The sequence below is a fragment of the Dendrobates tinctorius genome, unplaced genomic scaffold (genome assembly GCF_039654945.1).
Source record: "Dendrobates tinctorius isolate UK_male_01 unplaced genomic scaffold, ASM3965494v1 ptg000020l, whole genome shotgun sequence".
Lineage (NCBI taxonomy): Eukaryota > Metazoa > Chordata > Amphibia > Anura > Dendrobatidae > Dendrobates > Dendrobates tinctorius.
Window position 1 is genome coordinate 14,610,001 of NW_027361688.1, and position 16,981 is coordinate 14,626,981.

The window sequence follows — 16,981 nt, forward strand, 5'->3', positions numbered from 1 at the left end:
ATTCTTTCTGCCGTTCCATCGCCTCTTGTAGACGTTTCTGACGCCTCTCTTCTCGTTTGGCCAGTCTTTCCAACAATGCAGCTTCATCATCCACCGAAAGGTCAGTATTTGTTATCGAAGAAGACTTGGTTTCTTCTGATGTGATGCTGTTAAAAGAATTTAAAAGGAATAGATTTAATAAATAGATCTGGACAAGATATTTGGACCATTATTGACCACAACCCTAAATGCTTCCACTTTAAATCACAACCTCCAGAGATTGGTTGACCTGGTTGACCTGATATTGACTAGATTCTAAAATTCAGACAACTACTTCATATGAACAAGGTAATAAAATCCGTTCACCAGTGAAAATCTAAACCATGGTTGAAAAATGTAGTAGACACTATTGAATTCTATTCTTCAAAGAGGACCTGTCATTGGGTCAAAAGTGGCCATTGTTTTTAATTTATTTTATTCCCATTGATCCCCTAAGTATTCATCTTTTTTCTTTTTTTAAATCCATCATACGGTTCAAAAGCTATGGGCTTTTTATTTAGCACAACTTTTTATGATCCTTAACAAATAGGGCGTGGCTAATGGGGTAATTATGCAAAGAAGGAATGAGACTTTTGTGAGCCACGCCTCCTTTGTAAAGGCCAGAAAAAAAATGGTATGAAATAAAATAGCCGTATCTCTGGAACTGTATGGCGGATTTAAAAAAAGAAAAAAGTGGAATACTCAGTGGAACAACGGGAACATAATAAGTACAATAACTGGCCTCTTTTTACTTGATGACAAGACCCCTTTAAATAGACTCCTTGAGATAACAAGTTTACCTCTTGCACTTACTAGACCCTCTGACGACATGACATCATATAAGGGCCGTTTATTAGGTCTCATGTAACACCATGACGTGCTTCACTCCCCAATATCATGATATCTTAGGGCTTAGTAAGCACACGAGACACCCTGGATTGTGGCCAAGGAAGTAAAGACATACTTGGTACAACTGCTATGTAGGATCAGTTTGGACTCTGGACCATAGCAACGTGAATCTTTTTGCACAACACTAGTTTTTGGTTTTCTGAAAATACATAGAAAATCAGCAGTTGACACAAATCCAAAAATCTTTATTTTTTTTTGTTTGCCAAATAGAGTCACATGTTTAGTCAATGACACCGGGTCCTTCCAATTTTGGGGTCCTTGGACGTATAAGTAACATGGAAACGTTTCCTTGAATTCTTTCATGTTCAGTAATATAAATGCAAATACAGATTGACCTCAGAGCAGACGGTCGCTTTTAACCTCCCTTTTAATCAACTGCTATATTTACATTCCTAATGGGCAAGTGGAAGTTCTCCAGCTTCCCATTCTGCCTTTGCAGAGAGATTACTGTTTTCGTGAACATTTTCCCATGAGTTTTAACAAAAGATGGTGGATTACTATGAAAGAAAAACATATTGCCTTTTATTTTTATAAATTTGATAAAAGAGAGATGTAGTCTATTATGCTGCTGAGTTGATTTCTTCCTCATGGACCAGTTCCACGTCCCTTGGGCAAAATCAGTTTCTCTGAATCAGGGTATTCGGCACAGGTTCCTATCACCCGATAGCAAAAGAGATGAAAACAACTCTCTCTCTCCTAGTAGTTTCTTCCTTAAAGAACAAAGCAATAACAGATCTACTCCACTGGATTTTTTAGATGGGTCATGCTCAAGTAGCAACTTATGGATGTTAAGCAACTGGGGTCTACTGATGGATCATGAGATCTTCTGTTGGGTAAAATGAACTCGTATATCTCCACCACAGATGTTGTCAGGTGCTTACGCTCCATTCCTGCACCAAAGGGAGCATGCTGCCCACCAATACACAATGTATTCCTGAAGGCCCAGTACACTCTCCTCCATCTAACGTGTAGGCCACCTAGCCACTGCAGTCAACATACACTGCTCAACATTGATTTGGTGGTAGAACCAGTGGTACAACCATTTCTCAAGTGTCCCAGGAGCCATTTTCCAACACAACAACGCCAGGCCACATGTTCGTGGTATTACTGTGAGCAGCCTGCATGGCCTGAATGTGCTAGCATGGTCTGAAACATATCTGGTCTTGTCTTCCATCAAGCACTTATGGGACATTATTGGTTGGCAAATATAAAGATAGCTGACAGCAGCAGATCTTGATGGTTTGCCCAAATGTATTCAGAGCTGCAAAACATTCCTCAGACAACCTCATTTATAGTGTGATCATTGTGATTTCCAGTATTCCATAATAGTTTTCCTTCATAGTGGTCCAACTTCAATATAGAGGAGTGTATTCCATGTTGTCACTCATGGTTTAGTTGGCCAGTCAATCTCGGCATCTGACCAGTATTAGGATTCAGTTCGAGAGGCATCGGGTTAAATCCTCTCAGTATACTTTGCTGTTTCCAGTTATTGTGTATCTTATACTACTCTGATGAACTTTGACATCTGTTTTGGCCAAATATATTCTGTTTACTCTGATGAACTAACCTTGGAAACCTTTCGGGAAGTGACCCTTGGACTGCCTGACAATTCTCTGACTAATGTCAGAACCTGACCTCCAGGATTTAATTTCAACTATCTTCTTACTACAGATTGGATTCTGATTTTGTCATTGACCAACCCCTCTCTGAACCCCATCTTGGTCCAAAAGCCAGCAGCATCTCAGTGGATGCAACCCAAAGACCCCAAAAGTTAATGGTGAACACCAAGTATCCCTTGGAAACTGGTAAGCAAAGTGGCTTACACAAAATCCACCAATTTGAGTTGATGGATATGTGGGAGGAACGGCCCCCATCGAGTGTCCGGGCCGCAACCAAGGGAGCCGTCATCTAGGTTCCGGAGGAAACTGTCCCCGGGGGACAGAGTTCGGGGACGGACCGTTGTGACAGACAGATGGGCTGGGGGAGGGACCAGTATAAAGGAGGCGGGGAATTCCTGGGACGATGAGTCAGCAGACCGGGACAGAAGCAGCAGGAGACCATGGGAGCGACTGAGAGCCAGAGCGACTTACCAGTGCCAGGGGAGACAATCACGGAGGACATCAGAGGGACGGCGCCGGGACGACAGTCCGAGACCTGCTGCCCCGCTCCAGCCTGCGGCCGCTGCCGCGTTGCCTCAGCTCGCGGCCGTTGCTGCTTCACCTCAGCCCGCGGTCGCTCGCGGCCGCTGCCGCCTCGTCCCCGTCGCAGCTGCTAGTTGCACAGGTGGCCTATCACCCACCACCCCGCATCGCCGCCACTTGCCCCAGTCCAGGGACTGCGGCCCATCCGTCCAAGGACTCCGCCAGGGCCTGTGGGGCTCCAGTGTCATCAGTGCGCCGGAGCGCGCGAAGACTTCGTCAACGCCTCAGCAACTGGGCCCAGCGACTACTATGCCGAAAGACCACCATCCCAAATGGTGAGGGACGTCTGAACGGCTAAGTTGACCATATAATTAAGGATCCGTAGTCGGCCATACTGCGGCCCTATAGTGACCGGCTACTGCCAGAAGTAGTCGTGTTCTACTCGTTTGTGTTTGCTTGTATAGAGCCCCTGCGAGGGCAACCCTTGTTACCCCTTTTTGTTGATCAGGCCGTGACTGAGGAAAGTTCCCTCTAGTCTTATAAACGTTACTATAGAAAGCTGAAAATTATCTCGCGACTCGTCACTGCATCCTGCGTACCTGCAAGCACCACAGATACTCTGAAGGTACATTTACACTGGTCGATAGGAACACTCGTTCCTTAATAATCATGAAGTGTAAAAAGGCTACCAATCATCCGACAAGTCAGATAAATTCTTGTTCATCTGGTGAAATGATTTTTGAGATTGCGTAAAACAAAAAAAATCATCGTTCTCGGCAGCACATTGTGCTTTGCCTTTGCGCACGGAACAATCTATTACTGATCCTTCTGTGCACATGGGAAGTGAGGTCTGCCCGTGTAAACATGAAGCTGATTGGCAGTCAACTACGGGCCACCATCTGCAAATGTGAACATAGTCTAAAAATGGGCAAATCCAGCCACGTATGTGGATCCAATGCTTTCCACCATGTAGTGCTGGATTTTTCCCCCTAACTTTAGATATCAACCACAATGAGACAGGCATGGATTGAGCATTTTGGCACTTTGTGACAGTCCATGACTAATAAAGACTCAATTTCTTAGCCACTAGCAAGATTTTTATCAGAGTATTCCAACAGTAGACGTTTTAGCAAAATCACTGTAAATATCTGATGGTTGGGGGTCTCATTCTTGGGACCTCTGTTTTTTGAACAATGTCTTTTGAACATTGTTGTAGCTGTAAAGTCCAGTAAGAGGATGAGATATGAGCATGCACAGCACTCTGCTGTATCTATGGATGTTTCCATTGTAATGCAACCGAATTGTACAAAGGGCCCATGCCATGTTCTTTTTATTAGGGACCCAGACAGCTCTCACTCCACCCTCGAGCACTGAAAACCAAAATTTGACATATATCTCTTATTCATGGAATGAGGTGAACAAAATAATCCTTTGTCTAGGCGTTGGTCAAAAAAAAAATCCTTCCATTTATTAATCTCAACAGAAACGAATCCAAAGAGTACTAAAACTACTTTGTTATCTGGTTCCAAAACATTAAGTCATTTCCAAGGTCTATTGCAGAAGAGAAGAAAATCATCCAAGGTTTACCTATTCTGAGTACCATCATGCCCTTCTACATCATCCCTATTCAGCCGTTGTCGTTCTTGGCGAGCCCGTCGGCGTCTCTCTCTTGCAGCTTCTTCTTCGTCGTCGTCATTTCTCTGATAAGTGGTTCTACAAAAAAAACACACAAAGCAATGAATGCATTATAGTCTATATAGTAATAAAAAAATGGCATCTACTAAAGGAGGATCTGGTTGGGAGTTGTAGAGCGATTATACAGCGAGGTCATATAGAGGTCATTGGAATTGGATTATCAAAGCTGATGGTCAGGTGAGAAATATAGTGTCCTACGTCTCTACAGAAGTTTTTTAATGAGCTGGACTAGTAAAAACAACTTTAGGTTGCCCATTTTAATATTTCCAGACCCTCATTTTAGTTCAAAAAAAGTCTATATACAGAATGTAACAACATATAAGAGTCCCTTAGTACATACCAGTCGCCAAGAGAGGTCTCCAACCAAGGAAAATGTCCCATTGGGAATGTTCTCCTTTACATGACCCCCAAAACCAGATAATGAAAGGACAATTTATGGAAACCAAGCATATCTAAAACAATGAGATTCCTCATAGTAACCGAGCAGATGAACCTTTGAACTATAAGGGGGAAAAAAAAGCCTAGAAGGGCAAACAGTTCCATTGGGTCAAAAAGTCAAAAACATCTCCGAATATCTCAGGTTCATTTATACCGGTCCAACCAGCCATTAATATCTTTTAGCAAGAAGGTCAAACGCTAATGATCCCGCTCGCCCATCATGAGGAATTATGGAATAATGAGCTTTCATATAAAAAAAAAAGCAAAAAGAAAAAGCCAAGAAAATAACAAAAACACCAAAAAAACCCCCAAACCTGTAATCCATCTCTTCTCCCCTTCCTCCTCATACCGGCTGCTCTCCAAGACAAAGGATACAGTTTCGCAGACTGAAGCCGTTTCCTTTTCTTTACTTAGGGCCGATACTTAATCTGTTGCATTAAAAATGTATGCGAGGCAATGTAATCCATATAAAATATTGGAGGGCCTCCGCCCAAGTCACTTTCCCAGACAATTAAGTGCTCTTACTTGAAAGAGAAAGGTAAAAATTCTTACATGACTCTTATGTGACTTCTATCTTAGGACATTTCTTCCAGCCAAGGAGATGGAAATGAGGCGAAACATCCTAAGGAGTCACTCAGGGGTTAATTCGGTGACTTATGTTTTAGGTGTTTTTTTATACTTTTTGTACTATTTTCACATTTTGCCTTCTATCATTTTTTTATGTTGTCTCCCCTGACAATGGAGACCTTTATCATACAGGTGGCATTATCTCACTGGAGATAAAGATCTGACGGTGACTCATCACGGGAGGACGGAGAACTATGATTTCACATGAGAAAACTCGCTGCTATAACCTACACCCCCCCAAAAAAAAAACTAAAGATAAAAAAACACTAAAGAGTAGCACAGCTAAAACAGGTAATAAGTGCGAAACTATTCTGACACCACTTATGAGGGAACTTTGCTGGAACTGTGAGTGGGGGAGAGTACTCAGCAGACTCCTCTTCTATAAACTGTGACTCCAGATTCTGTGTATGTGATAATATAAGGAGCACTCTGCTTAGTCTGTTTATGAGGGAACTCTTCTGACACTGATTATAAGGGGCACTCCAACGCCACTCGGTATGTTAAGGGGTGTGAGCACTCCACATAGAATTCTAAGGGGGTGAGCACTCCACATAGAATTCTAAGGGGGTGAGCACTCCACATAGAATTCTAAGGGGGTGAGCACTCCACATAGAATTCTAAGGGGGTGAGCACTCCACATAGAATTCTAAGGGGGTGAGCACTCCACATAGAATTCTAAGGGGGTGAGCACTCCACATAGAATTCTAAGGGGGTGAGCACTCCACATAGAATTCTAAGGGGGTGAGCACTCCACATAGAATTCTAAGGGGGTGAGCACTCCACATAGAATTCTAAGGGGGTGAGCACTCCACATACACTGCTAAGGGGTCTGAGCACTCCACATACACTGCTAAGGGGGTGAGCTCTCCACTTAGTCTGCTAAGGGGGTGAGCTCTCCACTTAGTCTGCTAAGGGGGTGAGCCCTCCACTTAGTCTGCTAAGGGGGTGAGCCCTCCACTTAGTCTGCTAAGGGGGTGAGCCCTCCACTTAGTCTGCTAAGGGGGTGAGCCCTCCACTTAGTCTGCTAAGGGGGTGAGCCCTCCACTTAGTCTGCTAAGGGGGTGAGCCCTCCACTTAGTCTGCTAAGGGGGTGAGCCCTCCACTTAGTCTGCTAAGGGGGTGAGCCCTCCACTTAGTCTGCTAAGGGGGTGAGCCCTCCACTTAGTCTGCTAAGGGGGTGAGCCCTCCACTTAGTCTGCTAAGGGGGTGAGCCCTCCACTTAGTCTGCTAAGGGGGTGAGCCCTCCACTTAGTCTGCTAAAGGGGGGTGAGCACTCCACTTAGTCTGCTAAGGGGGTGAGCACTCCACTTAGCATGTTAATGGTGGAAGCACTCCATTGAATATATTTATGGGGTGAGCACTCTACTTAGCACATTAATGGGTGGCACTCCACTTTTTCTGCTAAAGGGTGAGCACTCTACTTAGTTTGTTTACATAGTCTGTAAATGCAGGAGCCCTCTGCTTAGTTTGGTAAGGAGGACGCTCTGGCACCACTGTTTATAGGGTCATTTTGGTTACTCCATTTACAGTGGTGTCAAAGTGCCACCAGAAATAGAGGCACTTTAGCAATCCCCAAGTAGGGATCACCTTAAACTTGGATGGTGTCCACACCACAAAAAAGTCTTCTTTAGTTGATTCCTAATGGTAAAAAGTGTGTGTATTCCTTTGCATCAATGTTTTAACAACCCCATAGCCATTGTAAAGTCCCACATCTTTTATTCAAGTTCCTTCTAGATTATTTTGAGATTTAAATAGATAGGCTCTCCTCAAGAAACAGCATCACTCCAGTCTATAGGTTATGTCTACAGTTCATCCCGATCTATTCACATAAATAATTTTCAGGTGCAATACCAGGCATAGCCTCAGGACAGGAGTGGCGCTGTTACTATAAAAGAAAAAAAAAAAGAATTCTGCTGGCCAAAGACGTGATGATCTAAAAAGCCAAATTCTCTGTTAGTAAAATAGAAGCTGTCACGTGTGGCCGAGGGAAATGTTTAATGCAGATATTTTGGCACGATTAGAAAAAAAAAAAAGAATCCAAATACTGATGTCCCATAAAACAGTCATGACACAATGGTACCCGCCAAGCCACACCTCATCCTCATTAATCAGCAGCTCGCTGAATAGTCACACGCTGACTTTTTTTTTTCCCTTCTTGCATCACCAAAAAGAGTTGAAATCTTTTCCCTTATTAGGACAATGTCTGAGTATAATAATAAAAAAAAGCAAAAAAAAAAAAAAAAACCCATCCCCACTAACAATCATATACCGTGACGATGAGCATGTGTTTGGAAGGGAGAATAGCGAGAGGTCATGAACAGCCGGTATTCTGCCCCCCCCCCCCCCCCGCCATATTGCACGAGTTGATTCGCTGCAATTGAAACAATATGTTTAGCTTTGGAGAAACATTGATAAAGGGTAGGACCGGGCAGCAGTGACTTCTGGGATATCCTATTGTCCCAGTAGTATTTTATTTTTTTAGACTGTGGTTTAATTCCCCCCGCTTTTCCGAGAACGACGGAGGAATTTTACAAAAGTTTTGTTTTTGGAGCTTAGGTACCGGAGTCACTAGAAAGTGACTGATAGTAGTTTGGGGTCTTTTTTCTAACTTTTTAAGTCACTATTCATATTATTCTAAAAATAAAAAAGTGAAGTTCTTACAATAGCGTGATACTTCTTATCATCACAGGTAGAATTACAAAAAAAAAGTAACAACTATAGATAAAACAGGGATCGTCTTCTAGAATAGATTATTCTCACCTCCTCTCCCTCTCTGTGCAGTGATCTCTGCACAGATCACAGAGCATGCCCATAACATTCTACCGTAAGGGTTGATATATATGCAGAAGCCCCCTTTGGCTACACATTAGACCCATACATGTCAAACTCGGCCTGTGAGCCAAATCTGGCCTGCGACACCACAACCACCACCCATACGTGGTGCCCATAATACTGTCTGGAGGACTATGTGGTGCCCATAATACTGTATGGAGGACTATGTGGTGCCCATAATACTGTATGGTGGACTATGTGTAGGGCAGCACGGTGGTTCAGTGGATAGCACTGCAGCCTTGCAGCGCTGGGGTCCTGGGTTCAAATCCCAACAAGGACAAAATCTGCAAGGAGTTTGCATGTTCTCCCCGTGTTTGCATGGGTTTCCTCCCACATTCCAAAGACATACTGATAGGGAATTTAGATTGTGAGCCCCATCGGGGACAGGGATAATGTGTGCAAACTGTAAAGCGCTGCAGAACATGTTGGCGCTATATAAAGATTATTATTATGTGGGGTCATTATACTGCATGGAGGACTATGTGGGGTCATTACTCCGTATAGCGGAATATAAAGAGCCCATTATTTTGTATGGAGGACTTTGTGGGGCCCATTATACTGTATGGAGGACTATGTGGGGCCCATTATACTGTATAGTGGAATATGTGGGGCCCATTATTCTGTATGGAGGCCTTTGTGGGGCCCATTATACTGTATGGAGCACTATATGGGGCCCATTATACTGTATGGAGGACTATGTGGGGCCCATTATACTGTATGGAGGACTTTGTGGGGCCCATTATACTGTAAGGAGGACTTTGTGGGGTCCATTATACTGTATAATGGTTGGCCCGTGAGTTTGTCCAAGTTTTTAATTTGTGGGCTTGAGTGTGATATCCCTGCATTAGACTAAAGTTGGACGAAGTATGTATGTGTGGGTCATCAGATGGGTGGAGAGAACGATACTACTTGTTGAATTTCAATGTCCGATCCTTTTGTTCTTCGTGGAGATAAGCCGCCAGCAGAGGCGTCTGGCAGCAGGTCTCTCGGAGGATGCAGGAGCGCTTGGGCACACCTTGAAGTTTCTGTGTAAGGCTGATTTTACACTTGCCATATTTTTGCTGGCCGTTTTTGCGGCCCCAAAAGATTTCTATGGGGCCGCAAAATCGGCCCCGCAAAAATTAGTAAGGAGGGCCGTGCTCCGTATGGCCATGAGGGCCGTATTTGCGGCTGTGAAAAAATATCGAGCTTGCTCGATATTTTTCACGGCTTAGGGACACGGCCACAATGCATTTCAATGGTACCGCAAAAACAACCTTTGCTTGTTTTCGCGGTACACCGTATTTGCGGATCGCCGTTTTTTTCCCCTGCTCTTTGTTATAACGGGGAAAAATGGCGATCCGAGAAGGTTTTTTGAGGCCCATTTTTGCGGGATACCGCAAAAAAAATCACGGCAATACGGCCTGCAAAAAAGGGCCGCAAAAAACACGGCAAGTGTAAAACCAGCCTTAGTAGGGGTCAGGAGAGGTAGCTGTCAGCTGAATGATCACTTGGCCAACAGCTATCTATTGAGTAGGGATGAGTGGGCCTTATTTTGCATAGTACTGGTGCTCCAGGGGTGGTCCAAAAAGATGGTTAAAATAGTTGGCACCCACCAGGTATGGAGTTGGCTAATCCTCCTGAATTGTTCATTGCCCCCACCCCCATCTCTAGTATTCACAGGGCTCATTGCATGTTGTGTGACCTGCCGCCATTGACGGTACACTACTTGCCTAACCCTCGTAAAAGTTTGGTAAATTCTCAGCTGTAGGTCTGAATGGGTTTCTATTCCCATTCACTGACAGCAACTTTGAAAGCTGTTGATTTTAAGGCTAGTGGCCCTTTAAATGACTGCTTAGACTGACTTTCCAGCAGGAGCTGCAGATCAAGAAAATCCACGCCTCAGACTTTAATGAGAAGATTATAGAGTGACAGTCGTGGACTACTATGTGCAGTGTGCACTGGTCGGACTCCCGCAGAGAGGAATTCCATCGCTTCTACGTTATTATGCGGATGATGTGATACTATAGCTGTCATCACGCACAGAAAACAATAATTAAGATTCTTCTGTCATCTTGTACGATTAAGCCCACACCCACGGAGAGCCTTCCAGAAGTTACGTCTGGCCAGAATCAAAATCTTTTTTTTTTTTTTGGCAGGTAAAATTACATCAACGTGTCTGTATCTGTGCCTCGTAACTTATTGAACCCATTCAAAGACCATTTTTAAATAATTCGATGCTTAAAGGGAACCTACACAAGTTCAATCTGCGAGCTGCATGATATAGAGCTGGAGGAGCTGAGAAGATTGATATATACATGTCTGGGAAAAGATCAAGTGGAACTGGTAATTTATTCATTTAAACCTCTTGGGCTTAGAAGTCCAGTGGGCAGTCCTACTCAGTGATGTGGAACCGCCCACTGGACTTGAAAGCTCAGAATGAGCACAGGTTAAAGTGAATACATTACTAGTTCTACTGAATCTTTTCCCAAAAATATATATATCAATCTTCTCAGCTCCTCCTGCTCTAACTAATGGTGCCTGCAGATTGGACGGAGCTTTTAACACGGGGAGTTCCTTTTAAAAGGGGCAATAACTGTAAAAGAAGTACTTACAACCACCCCGTTGCTTGATAACAATTCTGTTCCTCTAGGGAGGAGAGAACAGATATTTACCATTCAGTAGTAAAGAGTATGGGACCAACCAGAGCTGGGCCCCACTTTTCAAGGAGCCCATGACAGCTGCCTGTTTTGCCTCTACAGCATTACTGACATCCTCATGCAGAACAGGGACATCAAAGTGAACAATTCAGACTTTTTAGTAGCTGAGAACTCACCAATGTTCTTTAGAAAAACAAATTTGGCCACAGATATAAGCTCAATTCACACTTCACTATGCTTTTCCATGTAGACCAATGAGAGAAGAATCTTAAGAACACTGTGGGCAACTCTTGTCACTGGGGCTAGAGGTAAAGATGGAACTCAAAGTTGCTTCTAGACATAAATCATTAATTATCAATTCTGATTCCATGCCAACATCCATGTCTCAAGGGATCAGGGTGGGATAAGGGCCTCAAATAAGAATTAGGCGCCTATCACTTTAAATTTTAACTCATTTATGTCATGGCAATTTTTAGGGTTTGTTTTTTTTACACTTTTAAAGCCATATCTTTTTAATAATAATAATAATTTTGATTTTGTTTATTGACGGAGCTTGAATTGCATGTTCCCTCAGACTTTTTGATTTTTTTTAAGGGTAAAGTGCTAAAAAATAAAAAAAAAAAATATAAAAAAAAGACAAAATTCCTAAAATTATTAAGCGTTTAAAAGTGCCAGCTAAATAATTTTATATTTCCATAGACGTGACAATACAAAATATGTTAGTTTTTCTTTATTTTTGAATTTTGAAACGGAGAGGAAGGGGATAAAACTGCAATTTTATATCGTTATTTTTTTATATATTTTTATTTTTAAGAGGGTTAAACAAAAGCAACTACAACAAAAAAAGTGAAAAAATAAAGAATCGGGTTTCTAAATTGTGATGGATCTGAAAAACTAAAAACTGCACTACCTGACATGGCCAGTAGACAGAGGTGGCGCTATTCTGAAAAAAAAAATTCTCTCTCCCCCCCCCCCCCCGCACATATCCCCTGACTTTTGACTTGTTTTAACCCTATAGAGTATCTCTGCATTTCACAAGGCAGAACATCCAAAACAACAGGTCCTTGTTCTTCCCCCGGCACATTCTGTTTCAGCCGCATATTTATTTGCCATGACCCAGAGTCATCTCCTGACTTCCAACCACTCCACATTAAAACTCCTGCAAATTACCCACAAGGTCTGGGAGAAACTGCTGCTTTCACCTGAAAGGGCTCCCGCCCCAGCATGCACCGATGCCTGAGATCTCTGCTGGGTTGTGAAAATAAACACTTGCAACAAAAGTGTATTGTTTCCCTGTGCTCTGCGGCTTTCAGGACATTTCTGTTTTTCTTTTCCTTGAAAATTTGCTTTATGCCAGAACTTTATTCTCACCTAAGTAATGTTGACAGATTGCAGTGAGCTGGCCCTTAAAGGGATTATCCATACCATACTTTATAAAATGTAATTTTTTTTTAATCTAAATAGATCCCACATTTTGTGCCAAGTAATCCCTTAATATATCTTTATAACAATCTGAGCTCCGTTTTTCCGTCGCATAGCTCCAAATCCTCTGCATAGACCTAAATGATAAAATCCTGACTACCTGAACTCACCACTAGAGGGAGCTTACAAGCTTACTGTATACATCCCATCCTTACTGTATGCGGAAAGCTCCCCCTAGTGGAAACTGCAGGCAAAAAAAAAACAAAAAAAACTTTTTCTTATTCCTATCTGCAGGCGCTCGAATAGGGACAGCGCCTTTTATGCAGAAATAACAATGCTGCAGAGAAAAACTCTACTAAGGTCGACCGGGTCTTTATTATTGACACTAGAGTAGTGTACTATGATCTCTTCAATTATCCAATCAGCTGGGATATGCCGCCCCCTTTAAATTTAAAGGGTTATTCCCATCTTCATAGATGGATATCATGCTGGATAGATCTTGTAATAACAAGCACTTTTGTAATTTACTGCTTATTAAAATTTGCAGCCGTTCTTGAGATATTAACACTTTTCTTTTGTTCACAGCTCGCTGTCTAGGAGACCGACCACCGCTGCTGTCTGCTGATCTCTAGATTTATAAACTCTCCACTAAACCTGGCTGGGATTAGGAGGTAGCAGCGCACTCCAGCAATCCTGGCCAACTTCAAAACACTGCTTACAAGCTCAATAGAAAAGAAATTGTAAGCCCTGCATATTGTCCGCTGTCTAGCAGCGGTGGTCGGTCTCCAAGGCAACGAGCTGTAAACTAAAGAAAAAAGTGTTAATATCTCAAGAACGGCTGAACATTTTAACAAGCAGTAAATTGCAAAATTGCTTGTACTTACAAGCACTATCCGATAATACCCAGTGATAAAGGTGACGCTCTTTAATATTCTAATAGATCTCAGTATTAAAGTCCCCTTTTAGAAGACTAAATAAAAATTAAAGGGATTGTCAAAGACAATTTAAAGTCTCTAATCTTAGCGATATAAGGCAAAAAAACCTCTGATGTCAACGATTGTCTGCAGCGGTCACCTGGCGTATATAGGGCGCCAAGCTGAAAAGAAGTGAAAGTCAAAATAAATCGAAAAGAGTTACATAAAAACAAAGCAAAGAATATTTGGAGTGGTTAAAAAAGAGGAAAAAGATGATTTTCTACTTTTAAAGAGCAGAAAGCGAAAGTGATCCGATGCTCTAAACCGGAGTCCTCGTATTTAATTAACAGATTAGGCGCGCTGCGAAATTTTCTCTGAATTCCAAAGTTTTATCGGCTGACCTCTGCACACATACCACAGTCAGCGGCAGGGGAGGCAGCAAGAAAAGTGAATGAAAGATCGCTGTCCAAAAACACATTCTGAAAATTATCATAAGGGGAAAGATAAAAATAATTAGATTTTACTCTACTTTTGTGGAAGCTGACAATTCATCATAAAACTGTCCATCGTGGCTAGCATTTACATAACAGTGATGGCCACTGTCCTCAGACGAACAAGTGCAACAGAGTCCATAATCCTCTGGACATCACCTTTTATTCAGACCCCCATTTTTATCTTATCATGGTATGTTCCTGTGATGTCATTGGTGTCTATACCATATATGGGCAGAATGTCTGAGGTCCAGTGAAGGACCTCAAAGCTCTTTGGTAACATTGCCTGTTTTTAGGGAATTCTTGAAGCAAATTCACACTAACATATTAGGGGGGGAGGATCCAATATTTTTCTGCCCATATATTGGCAGCAAATTCTTGCCCAAGTTTAGTCCTGCAGCATCATAGAAATTGGGCTTTGTGCCTCTAATACACAAAAATTTAGGGAATCTTGCACTCATCTGAGGCCAAAAGTTAACAGAATAATCAACTGGAAGTTCAAATTCCCTTTTGAGATCAGCCTCATATAGTCAGGTCAATCTTAAAAAAAAAAAAAAAAAATATATATATATATATATATATATATATATATATATTATTATGCATATATATAGCGCCATTTATTCCATGGCGCTTTACGTGTGAAAAGGGGAAATATAGACAAGTATAATAAACATGTGTAAGACAAGGGACACACAAGTACATAAGGAGAGGGGACCCTGCCCGCGAGGGCTCACAGTCTACAGGGATGGGTGAGGATACAGTAGGAGAGGGTAGAGCAGGTCGTTCGGTGGTTCAGTAGACCGAGGATCATTGCAGGCTGTAGGCTTGTCGGAACAGGTGGGTTTTCAGGTTCTTCTTGAAGGTTTCCGTTGATGGTGAGAGTTTGATGTGTTGCGGCAGAGAGTTCCAGAGTATGGGGGAAGCACGGGAGAAGTCTTGTATGCGGTTGTGGGAAGAAGAGATATGGGGAGAGTAGAGAAGGAGATCTTGAGATGATCGAAGGTTGCGTGCGGGTAGGTACCTAGAGACCATGTCACAGATGTATGGAGGAGACAGGTTGTGGATGGCTTTGTATGTCATGGTTAGGGTTTTGAATTGGAGCCTCTGGGCAATAGGAAGCCAGTGAAGGGCCTGTCATAGGGGGGAGGCTGTGGAATAGTGGGGAGACAAGTGGATTAGTCGGGCAGCAGAGTGTAGGATCGACTGGAGCGGAGCCAGAGTGCTAGAGGTGAGGCCACAGAGTAGGAGGTTGCAGTAGTCGAGGCGGGAGATGATAAGGGTGTGCACTAGTGTTTTTGTGGTTTCGTGGTTGAGGAATTAGCGGATCCGGGAAATATTTTTGAGTTTGAGGCGGCAGGAGGAGGCGAGGGCTTGGATAAGTGGTTTGAAAGACAGCGCAGAGTCGAGGATCACCCCAAGGCACCAAGCGTGTGGGACTGGGGAAAGAAAGCAGCCATTGACATTGATGGATAGGCCTGGTGAAGGGGTAGAGTGAGATGGAGGAAAGATGATGAATTCTGTTTTGTCCATGTTCAGTTTGAGAAAGCGAGCAGAGAAGGCTGAGATAGCGGACAGACATTGTGGGATTTCAGTCAGTAAGGAGGCGAGGTCGGGTCCACATAGGTAGATCTGCGTGTCATCGGCGTAGAGGTGATACTGCAAACCGTGTGATTCTATGAGCTGTCCCAAGCCGAAGGTGTAAATGGAGAATAGTAGGGGTCCTAGGACAGAGCCTTGGGGAACACCGACAGACAGGGGGCGAGGTGAGGAGGTGGTGTGTGAGACGGAGACACTAAGGCTAAGTGCACACGTACCAGAACTCTCGCGGAAATTACCGCGAGAATTCCGGAATTCCAGTCCGCGGGAAAATCGCATTTTAAATTCCCGCGATTTTCCCGCGGAAAAACTAGCATTTTGCAAGCGTATTTAGCTTGCAAAATGCTAGCGTTCTCCAAGCGATCTGTAGCATCGCTGGGAGAACTGATTGACAGATTGGTCACACTCGTCAAACAGTGTTTGATGAGTGTGACCAACTTTTTACTACTGAGGCCGCCTATGCAGCATCAGTAGTAAAAGATAGAATGTAAAAAAAAAATAAAAAATAGTGTTATTCTCACCCTCCGACGTCCCGCGCATCCGTTCCCAGTAGTCCTTTGCGAAAATGCCCGCGATGACGTCAGTTCTCGCGGGATCGCGACGTCTCGCGGTAATTCACGATGACGTCGCGCGAATGACTGCGAGACTTCGCGATCCCGCGAGAAGGGACGTCATCGCGAGCATTTTCGCAAAGGACTACTGGGAACGAGAGCGTGAAGAGAAGCGGGAATGCTGCGCGGGACGCCGGAGGGTGAGAATAACAATATTTTTTATTTTTAAATTCTATTTTTTACAGGGATATGGCACCCAAAGCCCGGAGGACAGTCTCCTCTCCTCCGGACCGTGGGTACCATCCGCAATTGTTCTGCTTACTTTCCGCATGGTGTGCACAGCCACATGCGGGAAATAAGCGGAACAATGCATTCCTATGGGTGCGGGATCGCCGCGATTCCGCAAATTAATGAGCATGCTGCGGTTTTTACCGCAAAGCGATTCCGCCGCGGTAAAAACCGCAGCATTAGCACAGCATTGCGGAATCCCATAGGAATGCATGGGATGCTTATTTTTCGCGTTTTCGCTGCAAAATCGCACGGTTAAAACCGCCGCGGAAACGCGAAAAAAACGCCACGTGTGAACTCAGCCTGAATGTTCGGTCTGTTAGGTATGATGAGATCCAGGATAAGGGCCAGGTCTGTGATGCCAAGAGATGAGAGAGTCTGTAGCAGGAGGGAATGGTCTATGGTGTCGAAGGCAGA

At 43.5% G+C, this 16,981-nt stretch overlaps 1 protein-coding gene across 6 annotated transcripts in view; it reads right to left on the reverse strand.

Annotated features, from left to right (window-relative positions):
• CALD1 (caldesmon 1) overlaps positions 1-16,981 on the reverse strand; it is a 153,677-nt gene that overhangs the window by 32,681 nt on the left and 104,015 nt on the right. For 5 of the 6 annotated variants that reach the window (XM_073567758.1, XM_073567759.1, XM_073567763.1 and 2 more), the window contains 2 exons: positions 4,656-4,781; positions 1-146 (listed from right to left, as the gene is read on the reverse strand). The exon at positions 1-146 is cut by the window's left edge. In XM_073567758.1, coding sequence (XP_073423859.1) covers positions 1-146; positions 4,656-4,781 — 272 coding nt within the window. Of the gene's footprint in view, positions 147-4,655; positions 4,782-5,515; positions 5,585-16,981 lie in introns of those variants that run through there. The other variant, XM_073567762.1, reaches the window with a different exon arrangement.